Consider the following 14,578-nt stretch of genomic DNA (forward strand, 5'->3'; position numbering starts at 1 on the left):
GAGAGGGAGAGAAGGAGAGGGGGAGAGAGGGAGAGAGGGAGACCCTAACTTACACCAGCTGCAGGTTCCAAAAGCCAACACCAACAGAATGCCGACACCAGTTACACCTCAGGGGCCACTAGAGGGCTCACTGTCCCTCCACTAGGCAAGACCAGTGAGGATGAAAAAGTGTCTACTCTGACAAGAGTCTCCCAAGTCCTCCAAGGAGCCTACGCACTCACCATGTATCCAGAGGCTATCTTAAGGAGTGCAAAGAGACACAGAGTCATCTCTTTTGCCAAAATATGCTAAACTAAGGAAACATTTAATATTACTATATTAGAATCATTTTACTGGATTACGTGAAAACCGCGGGGCTTCTTTTTGGCTACCCAGAAGAACAAGAGACTCATGGAGACAAGCATCAGGTCACTTGGGAAAAAAACAAAGAAGCTACATCTCTCTTTACATAACAGAGTGTAGCCTGAGTTAAATGTTAGCCGTCCTCTACAAGTCTCTCATAAACAGCATCCATGTTAATTATCCTGTCAGTGGCAGGATACAGTTTTACATGTTCAGGGTTCATCGACAGTCTATTCAGAGCCCAAGCACTCCTACTCCTGGCGAGTAGGAGCTGCTATGATCACAGCTGAAAGGAACAGCCGCACTTTTTCAAGCCCAAAAGCCCAAACAAGTGAGAAATATCTTCCTGGTCCCAAGGGAATTGCCCGGCTGCCTTTACCTACACTGTTACTCCGTCATTCCTCACTGACTCTCCCCTCATCCTATTCCCAAACTAAAAGAGTTAGAAAAAGCACCTTCTGGAGAACTTGACTTGGCTTTCAGTCAGAATGAAATACCATGACTGTTCTTTTTCCCCCAGAGATAGTACCCTTAACAACCGATTCAGTAACTTTTTTCTAATTATCTGTTCAATGTAGGCATAAAAATATTCTGTACAGACCAGGACTTCTGTTTCCTCAAGCTAGCCTGGAAACCTGTGGCAGTGTCATTTCCCCCTCTGCTTTAAACATGCTTTTTAAAATGATAAAATCCCCTCTACTTCTTCCTTTCTAAAAATGCATTTGGACTGTACAGAATTATGTTTACATAGAGATGTCAAGTGATTTCCTTGCATTATTTTAAAGACACTCACAGAGAAGAAAGCAAATTAGAGAGGTCTAATATAGAACCACATAGGCAAATCTTAATGGTCTTCAAGTAACAGAAAGGTTATTGAAAAGAGTACAGGATCGGGCTGTCAGCTCATGAGTGGACAAGGTAAGAAGCAAGAGGACTTAAGAGGGCATTTCAGTAGAATGGATAAGAATGAAGCAACACTGGACTAAGAATGACCTTGAAGAATGAAACTTTGAAAAAATACAAATAACAAGAAGAGTATGTTATTGAAATCACTATCCACATGGACTGGAGACATCATGTGAGTTTTGTGGTCAAGGTAGCACCTGGGCTTCCCTTGGGGGTTGAGTAGAATTTGGACAAGGAAAGAAAGGCAGAAGAATGACCAAGAGTGTCACACCAGTGTATGTCAGGGTCTGAAGGAGTGTGGGCTGGGAGCTAAAACAATGGATATTACCAGATGGCAGCAGAAGTTATGATGGAATGATGTATATGCAATTGTAGAAAGGGTTGTGACAGCGTAACTGAATGAGGACAATGTCCCTGGACATCTTTTCTCTGAATATAATTTATTCCCATCTCTATAAACCAAGACTTAGCTTTGCAAAATTTAGCCAAAAACATTCTACCATAACATAGAAGTTGGCTTATAACTCTAATATGGGGGAAGGGGGAGTATTCCTCTCTCCAAAAGAGATCACAGTGGCTCAATAATTATATCTTTTTAGATACAGTACTTAGAATAAGGAACGGGCAGGTCCATAGGTCCCCAATGACAATTTTTCTGTCGGTTCAGTTACCTTTCCAAATGCACATGTTCACACCAACAGAAAAAAAGCTAGCTCACAAAACAAGACATGCTACAGTATTTCTCAACTCCAGAGTATGACATTTGTGTTCAGTGTGACAATAGTCCCAGGTAATATGGAGTTCATATCAGGATGCAAATTTTTTCAATAGTTTCAACCTTAGAAGTTAGAGTACACTCAGGGTTTCCCTAAAGCAAGGTCCTCTCCTCGGCATTCCAGTTCACCTTCTGAGCAGGGAAGAAGGCAATGGAGTCAAATCACAAGCACGGCCGGCAAGTTTATTTCTGCTGCCCTGAAGTCCCTGTGAATCTGGGAGTCCCCTGGCACTGTGCACACCTCCACCTTGTATGCAGGACAGAATGTGGCCGAGAAAGCTATGAGAGAAATCCAGTCCCACAGAATCACAGCCAGTCACAGCCACATCTAGTTTAAAAACACATCACTCCTTCTTAGAAAGTTTGTTAAAAGGTCCTTGAACAGCTCCTCAACTTTTTCAGGATATTTCTGACCTATATTAAGGGCATAGCATATTAAAGAGCATTTTTTATACTCAGACTAATTCATTAATGGTTGAATTTTGCTCTACCGTTATTCAAGGTCTTCTATACACGATGGTGGTGGGAATGCCATAACTATTTCAACAGAGTTCAGTCTAACACTTTTATGGCTTCTGTTTGTTTGTTTATTTATTTATTTATTTATTTTTGAGTCAAGGTCTCACTCTCTCGCCCAAGCAGGAGTACAGTGGCATGACAACAACTCACAGCAGCCTTGACCTCCTGGACTTAGGTGATCCTTCCACCTCAGCATCCCAAGTAGCTGGGACTATAAGCACATGCCATCATGCCTGGCCGATTTTTTTTGTCGAGATGAGGTTTTGCTATGTTGTCCAGGCTGGTCTCAAACTTGGGGGGTCGGACAACCTGCCTGCCTCAGTCTTCCAAAGTGCTGGGATTATAAGAGAGAGCTTTACCTGGCTCTGTTTATAATTTTATAGAAGGGGATCTTAGAATTACCCTATGACTTCTGAGGACATCATATGGCAGGTGTTAAAAGCATGGTTATTTCAGCAAGACACACATAGATTCAAACACTAAGACTTCACTTGACACTTGTATGACCTTGGACAGGTTACCTGACCTCTGTACCTCAGTTTCCTCATGTATAAAATAGGAATAATAGCAATATTTGCCTTATAAAACTCTTCTGGAAGTGAAATCATAAATACAAAGCATTCAGCACAGTGCCTGACATAAAATATATTCTCTACAATCAACCTTTCTATTAGCAACAGTGTCTCACTGATATTCTGAAAGTTATTTAGCTTCCTAAAACTTATTTAAACTGGTCAATATTAATCATCTTTTTTTAACTAAGATTTGCCGACGTTACTGGTATACAGGTGTTTCTCTCTGAACCTGTTTTCTTACCTAGGTAGTAGGTAAGAATACCAATTGTACTGGTAAGAATACCAATTGTCCTGCTAATATTATGGAACTGAAAGAGTCAACAACATGGGAAAGTGTTCTGAAAATGGAAGTGTTCCACATTTATAAATATTTTTAACTGAAATTTTAATCTGTAACCCTTAATTCTGAAATAAGCTATCACCATGGGTAAGCAAAGCCCTGTCAGAATAACTATATCCTGTCTCAAGTCCTGTTCCCAAGCCTCCTCTAATTAATTTTAATTCATTTTAATCATACAGTGATTCAGGATCTTCATGTGATAATGATTCACGTGTTTTAATTTGCCAAATGCTGCTTCTAGATTATTTTCAGAAATGTTCTGTTGAGCTCTTTCTTAGGAAAGTCACGACTTGGATAGTGGATGGGATGTGAATTATTATTTTATTCCAACTTTAGCCCAATCATATGTTTATTCTAATTTAGATCATCTCTACACATGGAACAATGATGAATTAAAAGCAGCCTGGTGCAGCTTTTGAGTACCAGTTCAATCGTTTATGAGCTGGATTTAATTTGCAGCAGCTTATTTTACCCTTCTGAACTTGCATCTGAAAAATGGGAATAGTACAACCACCTCTTAAATGAGATAGTGATCTTAAAGAGCAGAGCACAGTCCCTGGACACAATGTTGTCTGAGTAAGAATAATTTAACAATGGCACTTACAGTTCACAGATGCCTGCTCTAGCAGGAATGAGAGGCACAAGTTGCAGTAAAAGCTTGACACCATTTTGCCATTCTTCTTCTCTTTCAAATTCACAGCACAAGTAGCTACATTCATCGGAGGAAAACTGGTAGAAAACATAAGTATCTTGAAAGTACAGATGCTGGTCCACTGTTTGAAACAAAGAAAGTGTGGATAGTATATTATTCAGAGGAATACATCACATAATAAATTGAGAGTTCTAATAATTATTAGGGAGAAGTCAGGGTAAGGCTATATTGTTAAATTATATATTCTAAGCTCATTCATGTTTATTATCCCATTGAATTGAAAAGGACTTGCTGGCTAGTCTATCTTTATTACTTGAAGAATTGGCCAGCATATTAACATGTATTTTATAATCTTTCTTCTTCAGAGACGGGGCAGATGAAATAGAAACTAAAGAGGGTCGGGAGAACATTTTTTTAGTGTCTGAAAGCAAACTAGTATACTTAATGACTTTGGTGGTGCACAAATACAGCACAATGGCAAGTTTTAGATCAGTGGTTTCCAACTGGAGGTGACTGTGCCTTCCCCAGGGGCCATCTGGCAATTTCTAGAGGTATTCTTGATTGTCACAACTGAAGGGGTGCTACCAGTATCTGGAGTGTGGAAGAAACAACTGCTGCTAAAAATCTTATAATACACGAGGCAGCCCTTTTCAACAAAGAATTGTCTAACCCAAAATGTTAGCACTAACAAGGTTGGGAAATCTGTTTTTTGTTGTTGTTTCATTTTTACTTTTTGAGTTGATGCCGCACTTTGTCGCCCAGGCTAGAGTACAGTGGCACAATCATGGTTCACCTCAGCCTTGACCTCCTGGGCTCAGGCAATCCTTCTGCCTTTCCCAAGTAGCTGGGACTACAGGTGCACGCCACCATGCCCAGCTAATTTTTTTTTATTTTTTGTAGAGACGAGGTCTTGCTATATTGTCCAGGCTAATCTCAAACTCTTGGGCTCAAGCAGCCCTCCTAATTCAGACTCCCAAAGTGCTGGGATTACAAATGTGACTGGGCTCTGTGGAAACTCTGTTCTAAAGAAATAAAGAACTAAAGATTTTTCCAAAAAGCATTAATACAAAACTTTTTGATAACCAGAAGCCCGAAACTAATAAGTGAGTTAATAATATCTCCATTCCTCAAAGACAGTTGGCTGATTTTCTAAATAAGAGTATTAGGCGTTAGATATTATTGACTGTCTAAGAAGATTACCTTCACCCTCCTATCTGTACTATTCATTCACAATGGGACCAGAGGTATACCCTTGTATTTATTACCTATAGAAAAAAAGGACTTCTCAGTCACCAACCAGAACGTGAGAGATTGAGTTAAATAAAGAACCCGGATTGCTTGACTTCTAATCCTTCAATTCCCTGGGCTCCACTAAGAAAAGAAATACCCACTATCTATTTTCGTTCCTAGTTAACATCTATTTCTGCTCTGCTTAAACAGCTAATTTTCATAGGTCATATCTCTAAGTGTTCACGATTACTTAGTCAATTAAAATGGCATGCACACTCCACTCATAAAATCAGTTTCTGATGATAACTTTAAGTACAACAAGATAAATCACACATTTAGAGCAAATGAAGATGTCACTGATTTTTTTAAAAGTTTGTGAGCAGCATTTTGAGTTCAGAGGGAAGGGGGCAAGGGAGAGACTCTTACAGGTATTAGTCTATAAATCAACAAGAACCTGATTATTTTTGCAAAAGGTGTGAGAAAAGCAAGCGAATCAAAAGATGACCTGTCACTTTTACTTAAAAAATAAAAGAGAATATAAATATTTACCTTCAAAAATAATTTCCATCCAGATCATAACATCCTCTAAAAAATCAAGCATGCCTTGATATGACAGCTGAGTAAAATAAGGAAGCTGTGCCTTCACAACACAGAATACTCACCTGATGACAGAATCCCCATGTCCAGTAGGAGTTGCCAGACCCCTACCGCCATAGATCTGCACTGGACAAAAGGGCAGTGTTCTAGAAGCCAGTCTACCAGCTCTGACCCAACGCAGCTCCGCCTGGACAAAAGCAAAGCCATTCACTGTAAGATACTGTTGACACACATTGGCCAAAAAAATTGATATTTAATACCATTCCTTTCATGTGCTTGTTCTTGTAAATAAGCAACCCAAGAATAAGTAACATAAACCTCTTATCCAGCTTTCAGATTAAAGGTCAAATGTCACTTTCCTAGGGAAACCACAGAGTCAAATTCTCTTATACTTTTTCTTAAAATCACCTCACATTTAGGAATTATACATCTCTGCAAATGAACAATATCTGCCTCCCACACAAGAAAGTCATTTTCAAGAGAACAGGGACTATTTATAGCTCACTATTAATCCCCAACAATTAAAATAGCCTATAGTACACAGTTAAGTTCTCAAAATATATTTGTTTTAATAAATTAAGGAATAATTTTAGCAGCCTTTTATAGAAGGATCATACTTTTACCTTGGTAAGCCACGGAACCTCAAATTGGTGTTGATAAACTTTGTTTCTACCATTTATAGACTTTTATCGAGAACAAAATAATTTCAAGAAGGTTAGACAAAACTGGAACTACAGTTCATGATATAGAGTATTGTTTGCTATTCTTCAAACAAAGATTAAACTCTAAACTTTACCTCAAAGAAAAAGAAATATGATTGTTAATTTTTTAAATGTAATCTCAGCAACCCAGTTTAGCAGCCCAGATCACATACCCATAAGCCCAGACGTGTTGGATCCCACTAACCTTACACAAAAAAAATTGTTTCTGTAATCTGTTTTAAAATATACAACTATATTGTTTAAAATGCTAAAACCTGGTTATCACAAGCAGTATCTTCATGCCTACTTGTGAAATACTGTATGCATTGACCTCAGATGAAAAAACAAAAAACACTTTCTGAAATATGTTTTACACATGCAGAAATTTAACTGAATTCTACTCTTCTTTATGAGAAAAGATTGAATTTTTTAAAATGTTATATCATATAATAGCTACCTTTACTCTATATTCTGCAATGAAGTACAGAGAGATGTCAACATTTATTTGTATTCCTAAAGTAGAAAAAGAATGCCTATTTTGCAATCTCTTGTGATTGGCACAGTCGCAAATACCCTGGAGTCACACCATAACCAACAATATGAGGAACTGCCATGAGGTGCTACATTTGCTGGGAAGAAGAAAAATTAAGCAGTGAACGTTTCTGCTGAGATATTTGATCCTAGCTTCTGATAAAGCCTCCCCCTGCCTTTTTTTTTTGGTAAAGTGCCACTATTTGAAAGATACTCAAGACAATTATGCCACTTCTAGATATGTTTAGTTGCAGGTTAGCAATAAGACAACAGAAGGATTAGCAGTCAAATATATGGATTTTTTTTTTTTTTTTTTTTTTTAGTGAGAAAACATACGGTAACAAAATAGGCAATTAGACCAAATAGTCAAGACAAACTTCTAATTCTATAGGACACCTTTGATGTTAACAGTTCAAAGTGTTATATAACTAATTAATTCCTCAACACCTCTGTCAATTAGAGCATCTTGGGGCTTTGAAAACACTTTTATCTCATGGATTAAATACTGTATCACCTTAAAACATATTCTCAAAATAGCAGCTCCAGAGACTACTCTGAGTACCTGACATCATCTGGAATATGAAAACATATGACACAACATTTACTAAACAAACTAAACTGCCAAATTGCAAAAGGTGGTTAATGAATACATCTGCTTGCTTGTCCACAGGTGATGGGGAAGAAGCTTCTTAATCCAGGGTTTCTCAAAATTGTACTTAGGAGTCATCTAGGAGATCTTGTTAAAGTATAGACTCTGATGCAGGAAGCTGGGTGGGACCTAAGAGTCCCATTCCAAACAACAGGCTCTCGGGCAATGCTGGTGACCACAAAACCCCAGTCCCCCAGCTCTCCCTTGTCATTCTGGACTCACTCTGTTTTGGGGGGCAGGGCTCTCAGTAGGCTAAAACACAGTATTGCCATTGACAACATTAATTAAAAACTGGGCCCCGCTCTCAAAGCAAGCTACTGTTTCAGTGCCTCCAACTCTTTCAGATTATATTTCAGATCCCTTTCAACGATCCATCTGCACCAGGGCAAACATTAGGGACAAGGGGAAACACTCTCAAATAATATCACCAAAGCAGACAAAATGAGTTTGTTGTCTCTGCATTTAACTCCTTGTCACCTGACTTGCTGACCGGGTTTGCCACAATCTGGTTAAAGTCCACAGGACTTAGGGGACAGCAGCGAAGAAGAAAACAAAATGATTGGAACAGAACAATCTAAATACAGACAGCAGTTCTTATCTGCAGTGTATTTGCGGTCTTGTACTCAATTCAGAAACTGTTCCAAGTACACACAGATCTAACTACAGTTGCAATACTAGGTAGGAACATTGTGATATGGAGGCGACCAGCTGCACAGCCATGCAATCACTTCACAAAACATGAATGTAACCAATCTCTGGAGTTGAAAGTTTGGTTTCTGTTGGCCTTTCGTCTCTAGTTACAATTTTAGCAATGAATTAATTGTAGAGCAGACACTAATCTCAAATATAAATGGAGTGATGGCATTTAGTGACTTATTTGAGCAAAGGAAATAATTATCTCAGAAGCCAGCATGATTCTTCCTAAAGCACAAAATGAATAGAAAACATTTCAAAGTCTTGAAAGTGAATTCTCATGTGGTGCACGGGGAACACTTTACCTCAATTTACTATCAGACAAATAATAATCCACCCTCTGCAATCATATGAGCACTTTGGGTTTAGACCCAGGACACTACTAAGTCCTTAGATGATCAAAGAAAGGTAATCATGGCCCGATCACAGCAAAACACATGATCTCTCCCCATTCTGCTCCCACAAAATTTTAAATCTGTTCTAACTTGGATGGATGGCCTTTCTTCCATGAACCTGATTAATGTACATCTTCCAATTCCTTGTTCAACCTATATCCATGGAGATCCAGTAAATAAAAGAAAATGAGAATGATAGATATGGCTTTATGTAGTAATTAAAAGGAATTCTATGCACTTAACACACAACTGGACCCAAAGACTTCCACATAAAATTTCAGTTTAAAGAAAGAAAAGTCAAATGTGTGTCTAAAGGTGATACCATCATCTGTTTTTTAAAAAATGAGATTCTATGTGACGGAGTCCAGTGACCACAGACCTTTAACTCCCTGTCCTGTCTACTTGGCCTGGGATCTCAACTAGTCATTCTCAGACTTTAAGCTATAAATCCATATTGGTAAGAAAAGGGTAGATCTTCGAGCTTTTCTAAAAGCTTCAAAAATACACACACACAAAAGCATTGACAAAAGCATTGTTTGTAAACAGAATAGGTAAGTTTAGCCTATGGCTTATTTTTATTATTATTATTTTTTTTTGAGTTGGAGTCTCACTCCATCACCCAGGCTGGAGTGCAGTGGCACGCTTACTGCCACCGTAGCCTCTATCTGCTGGGCTCAGGCGATCCTTCCACCTCAGCCTTTCAAGTAGCCAGAACTACAGGTGCATGCTACCACCCCCAGTTAATTTTTTGATTTATTGTAGAGATGAGGTCTTACCAAATTGTCCAGACTGGTCTCAACCCCATGGACTCAGGCAATTCCCTCACCTCGGCCTCCCAAAGTGCTGGGATTACGGGCTTGAGCCACCACACCCAGCCAACATTTTTCAAAACCTATGTAAATGTAAATGCTAATGTGATTAAAGTGTTAATTCATTGTGTTTCCTCCCCACACTTTCTATTTGCTTAATTAATGGCTCATAAGAATACAGATTCTGTCAAGTTTTTTGTTGCTGTTTTGTTTTTTAATTTTTTGAGCTGGCATCTCACTCTGTTGCCCAGGCTGCAGTACAGTGGCATGACCTCCAGGGCTTGGCCGATCCTTCCACCTCAGCCTCCAGAGTAGCTGGGACTACAGGCACATGCTACCAACTCCTGGCTAATTTTTTGATATTTTTTTTTGTAGAAACAAAGGTCTTGCTATGTTGCCTAGGCTGGTCTCCTGGGATCAAGTAATCCTCCCACCTTGGCCTCCCAAAGTGCTGGGATTACCGGTGGGAGCCACCATGCTTCACCTTTGCCAAGTTTTTGATGTTAAAAAAGTAGATGGTTGCAAGGAATGGTTACTGACTAAAGCATGAAGGAACTTTCTGGAGTATGAAAATCCTCTGTGTCTCGACAATAGTTACATAGATAACTTACATAGATTACTTACATGTTTAACAAATACAAATTAATCAAGCTGTACATTTAAGATTTATACATTTTACTATACATAAATTATGCCTCAACACAATGGGGTCTTATTCCAATAATCAGGGAATCACTATCCCCAAAATACAGGCCATGATGAAATTTCTTCCATCTGCGGCAAATGAAAAAACCAAAAATATCATAATGAGTTTATCACAAAGCTAAATTTATGTAACATAAAGGAATATTCTTTATTGTGTACATAGTTCCTCCTTTTTTGATGTCATGTATTCTCAGTATCTTCCTACTCCTTATGGTATTATAATGTCATTTACTTAAGAAAAAACAATGATAACAAATGGTAACTTTTTTTTTCTTTTTGTTTTCTTTTGTCGTTTTCTTTCGGTATCATTTGGTATGTCTTATTATCTTTTACTTGGCAAAATAAAAAGTTAATTCACTTTTGGCTTTTTCTTGAAATTGTTCCATAAAATGAAAACATAAGCACCATGCTTTCTGAGTAACCACACTCTTGGTCTGGCTGCCCTTTACAACCAGCCACAAATCCACCCATGTATTCTCATACCTCTGCCCCTATTTGCCAGCCAAGGCAGACAACTGCCCTCCCCATGCCAAATTGCCTCTGCTTACTCCTTATGTGCCCAAGGAGGTGGCTTGCTTTCACCTGGAGAATTAGAGCACTTTTCTCTGCCAATGGGCCACCAAGGTATCCTTGCAGCACCATGATAAGGCCCCTAAAAAGGGGACCTATATTTACTGAAGTCCCTGGTGCAGTACACACCCCAAAATATTACCAAATATCACATTTCAGAGGAAGCAGAACAGAGACTCTCTCAGGAACCCATTCAGACTTGTGGCTGGGAATTCCATAGCCTAACTGCAGAACCAGGAGCCTAACTGTAAGCCAATGTATGCTACATTTAACAAAAAGTCACTACTAGTTTCCCCAACAGACAGAATGAATGAACCCCTCCCATCACCAAGATAGTTCACTTCTCTTTGATCAAGGTTACAATTTTAGCACAAGTTGGGCTTTCTCCTCCGCAAAGAAAATTTCCGACAAGGTATTAGAAAACTGTGTTACCTATAAAAGCCTTTTAGGTTCACTCTGTCCTTTATCAGGTCAGCTGCCTGAACGATAATAATATTCCTCAGTGCTCTTCCTGCACAAGAGGAATTCTCTCCATAGATCTAAATGGAAAAGACAAACATTCACTGTAAGTACAGAACACATGACAATTTGTGAGCTACCAAGAGCATACTATATTTTTAAAATCATGACCAAGTCCCTAAACTTGAGCCTATATAACTATAGACCTATTAACTACCTTATTTTATTGTATTTTAGCTACGGGTCCACTTATGCTATTAAACTATAACAACTATTTTCCAAATGTTAAACTGCTTCATTTAACTACAATTACAAAGAACCTCCTTTCACACAAAATTTTCTGTGTAAAACATCCCCAATTTTTTAAAGCCAGTGTTTATATCAATAAGCAATTGAAGAATATTTATATCAACTCTGCCATACTGATAATGCAATCATAGAAAGGTCTTGAAAGATGGAAAAATGTTTTTTCTATCTAGTAAACATCTTGAACCGTGACACAATTTGACAGCAGCCTGCATAGTCAACGCCAAGCGTCCTGGTTTCATCTACTACACAATCCCATTCATCAGATACAAATATCATTTAACTTCTTTTTTTAATCTTCTGATTCCCCCTTATGCATCTCTGATTCTTGGAGGATGAAGAGGGTACTCCTTAGATCTAGAGAGCCTAGGTCCTACTTTACAATAACACCTCCCCACCCCCATCTCTCTAGAATTAGCATCCTCCTCCACAGTGCAGCGCTGCTTCACAAGCAAAGAAAGCAAAATAAGGTCAAGGTTCATGAAAATTAATATATTTTGAGGATACGTGCTTACATCTTTTTACTTTTATTCTTGGTGAACTCTTTCTACACCTACAAAATATATCTTTTCTCAAAGCAAACAATTTGATAATATATTGGTTATCCCTTGTCAGGGAAAACGTCAATCCCACCCTTACACTTCTTTAATTTTCTTGAAATCATCTCCTAAACACAACCTGATAAACAAAAGGGCAGGATATTATTTTTAACACATTAAAACTATTTTTAAAAAGGAAAGGCTGGTGGCTCAGCCTGTAATCCCAGCACTTTGGGAGACTGAAGCGAGTGGATTGCCTGAGCCCACAGGTACGAGAGCAGCCTGGGCAATGTAGTTCTGGCTACTTGGAAGGCTGAGGTAGAAAGATCGCCGGAGCCCAGCAAGTCGACACTGGGGTGGCCATGAGCATGCCACTGCACTCCAGCCTGGGTGACGGAGTGAGACTCCAACTCAAAAAAAAAAAAAAGAAAAAGAAAAAGGCTGAACAAGCCAAATGGCAGAAAATATTACCAAGGAAAAGGTATGGGTCAGCTGAAACTTGACTGGCCCTGACATGGTACAATGTTCATCCACTCAGTCATTCAGAAAGCATTTCTTGAGCAGCTGTCAAGTGTCAGGGCTGTTCCAGATGCTGGGGTTACAGTGGCAAACAACTAGAGAAGGTCCCAACCCTTGCAGAGCCCACAGTCTTCTGTTAGCCTAAAAAAATGCAATTCTTTGTCGACTGATTCTTACTGCAATACAATGATAGATCGCTATGAATATAAATCTCCTTTTACACAAAATTCAGTGTAAAATAAACACTATTTGTAAAATACAGTGTTTTTATCGATAGATATATTTGTATTGTAAGTATAAATGCTTATGTTTACATTATATATTTGCTCTGTCACATTGATAATTTCATGCAAAGGACTTGGAATATGTGAAAATGATTTTCATATCTAATGAACACCTTGAATACAATGATCAGAGCATCTCAAACACCTTTGTTGTGTCTTCCTTGGTGGAGAAGATGATGTGGTCACTGCAGCCTCCCTGCAAAACTCTGTGTGGTCAGGAGCAAAGGGAACAGTTCTAACTCAAGAATTCTACACCAAAATTTGTCCATTGTTGTTACAGAAAATGCAGTAAGAGAGAAAAGAATCATACCTGGGAAGGAGTATGTTCAAGATATGGATTGGAGATTCTTCTCGAAAGAGTCTGTTTAAAAATAAAGAAACACAAGTTAGAACCAAACAAAAAACTTTATGCCAAAAGAGCAAGCCATAACAACAGTGTCAGGCCTGGGAATTGACCATGCTAAGAAATGAGCTTCAGCCTCAAGTCATGGGCCACATGTGAAGAGCGCCCTTATTCTTATTCAGTGTGAGTATCAGGGCAACAATCACACCAATAGGACCGGATATTCCACTGGGACAGCTCCTACCCTAGGGAGTACAGCAACAAAAGTACAATAGAATGGTTGGGATTTTGTTGCACTTGCCACTTTATTCTTAATGTGATTTGGATTCCATTTCTCCTTGCCTTTTCCCCACCCTGACTCAGGCCTTCATCACTATACGCTGAACCTCTTCCTTCAGCTTCTCAAAGGATCTCCCTGTCCTCTTGTCATGCCTCCTTCAGGCTGTCTGCCAACCTCAACTAGGCAAATCTCCCTAAATCATCCCTTTGACTTATAGTGGGTCCTTGCTGCTTACCTGATTCAACGCAATCACCTTGGGCTCGCCACAGGCTACCTCCAAGAGATTTCAAGTATCCTCTTTCTACCTCTCCACAAGCCTTCTTCAACTGAGCAAGAGTACTCATCAGAGGAAACTGCCACTCATATCCCTGCCTCTGGCCACACCAGTCTCCACATTAAAAGCACTCCATCTTCCTGAATGCTTCCCCAATCACACCGGACTCCAAAGTCCAGGTTCCTACAGCCATCTCCTGAGTGAAGCTCCTCCTGCTGGGGGCTGTCCGTCCTTAGAGCTCTGTTTTCAGTACAGTTCACATGGCAGCATCTGGGCACTCTGCATGGTGGCTGTTTTTCTGTGTGTGCATTTACCCCAAAGAACCTAAGCTCCTTGAGGGAGTACTGGCAGCTTATACTGCTTTGCTGTTACAACATCACAGTTTGCACAACTTTGCACAAAGATATTTATTTTTCTATTCCTTGATTTAGATATTTATGTATCTATATCAATTTAATCAGTATTTGCTGATCTGAATTACAGGAGCTAATTTTTCCTCCCTAACAACCCTAGAAGCAGTACCATCACCCACATAGGCTTAAGTACCATAGAGAACTATTATCATTTCCTATTGTATTATAGAAA

General features: G+C 39.1%; 1 protein-coding gene across 2 annotated transcripts in view; it reads right to left on the minus strand.

Annotated features, from left to right (window-relative positions):
- Positions 1–13,452, minus strand: part of RAPGEF5 (Rap guanine nucleotide exchange factor 5) — a 192,144-nt gene extending 178,692 nt beyond the window's left edge. For both annotated transcript variants that reach the window (XM_021719215.1, XM_008047898.1), the window contains exons 1-4: positions 13,407–13,452; positions 11,422–11,528; positions 6,002–6,123; positions 4,062–4,230 (exon numbers count right to left, since the gene is read on the minus strand). In XM_021719215.1, coding sequence (XP_021574890.1) covers positions 4,062–4,230; positions 6,002–6,053 — 221 coding nt within the window. In that variant the 5' untranslated portion in view covers positions 6,054–6,123; positions 11,422–11,528; positions 13,407–13,452. The remainder of the gene's footprint in view (positions 1–4,061; positions 4,231–6,001; positions 6,124–11,421; positions 11,529–13,406) is intronic.
- Between the last annotated feature and the right edge of the window lie 1,126 nt (positions 13,453–14,578).

This window comes from Carlito syrichta, unplaced genomic scaffold (assembly GCF_000164805.1).
Source record: "Carlito syrichta isolate Samal-C Ts95f unplaced genomic scaffold, Tarsius_syrichta-2.0.1 Scaffold39610, whole genome shotgun sequence".
NCBI classification, from domain to species: Eukaryota; Metazoa; Chordata; class Mammalia; order Primates; family Tarsiidae; genus Carlito; species Carlito syrichta.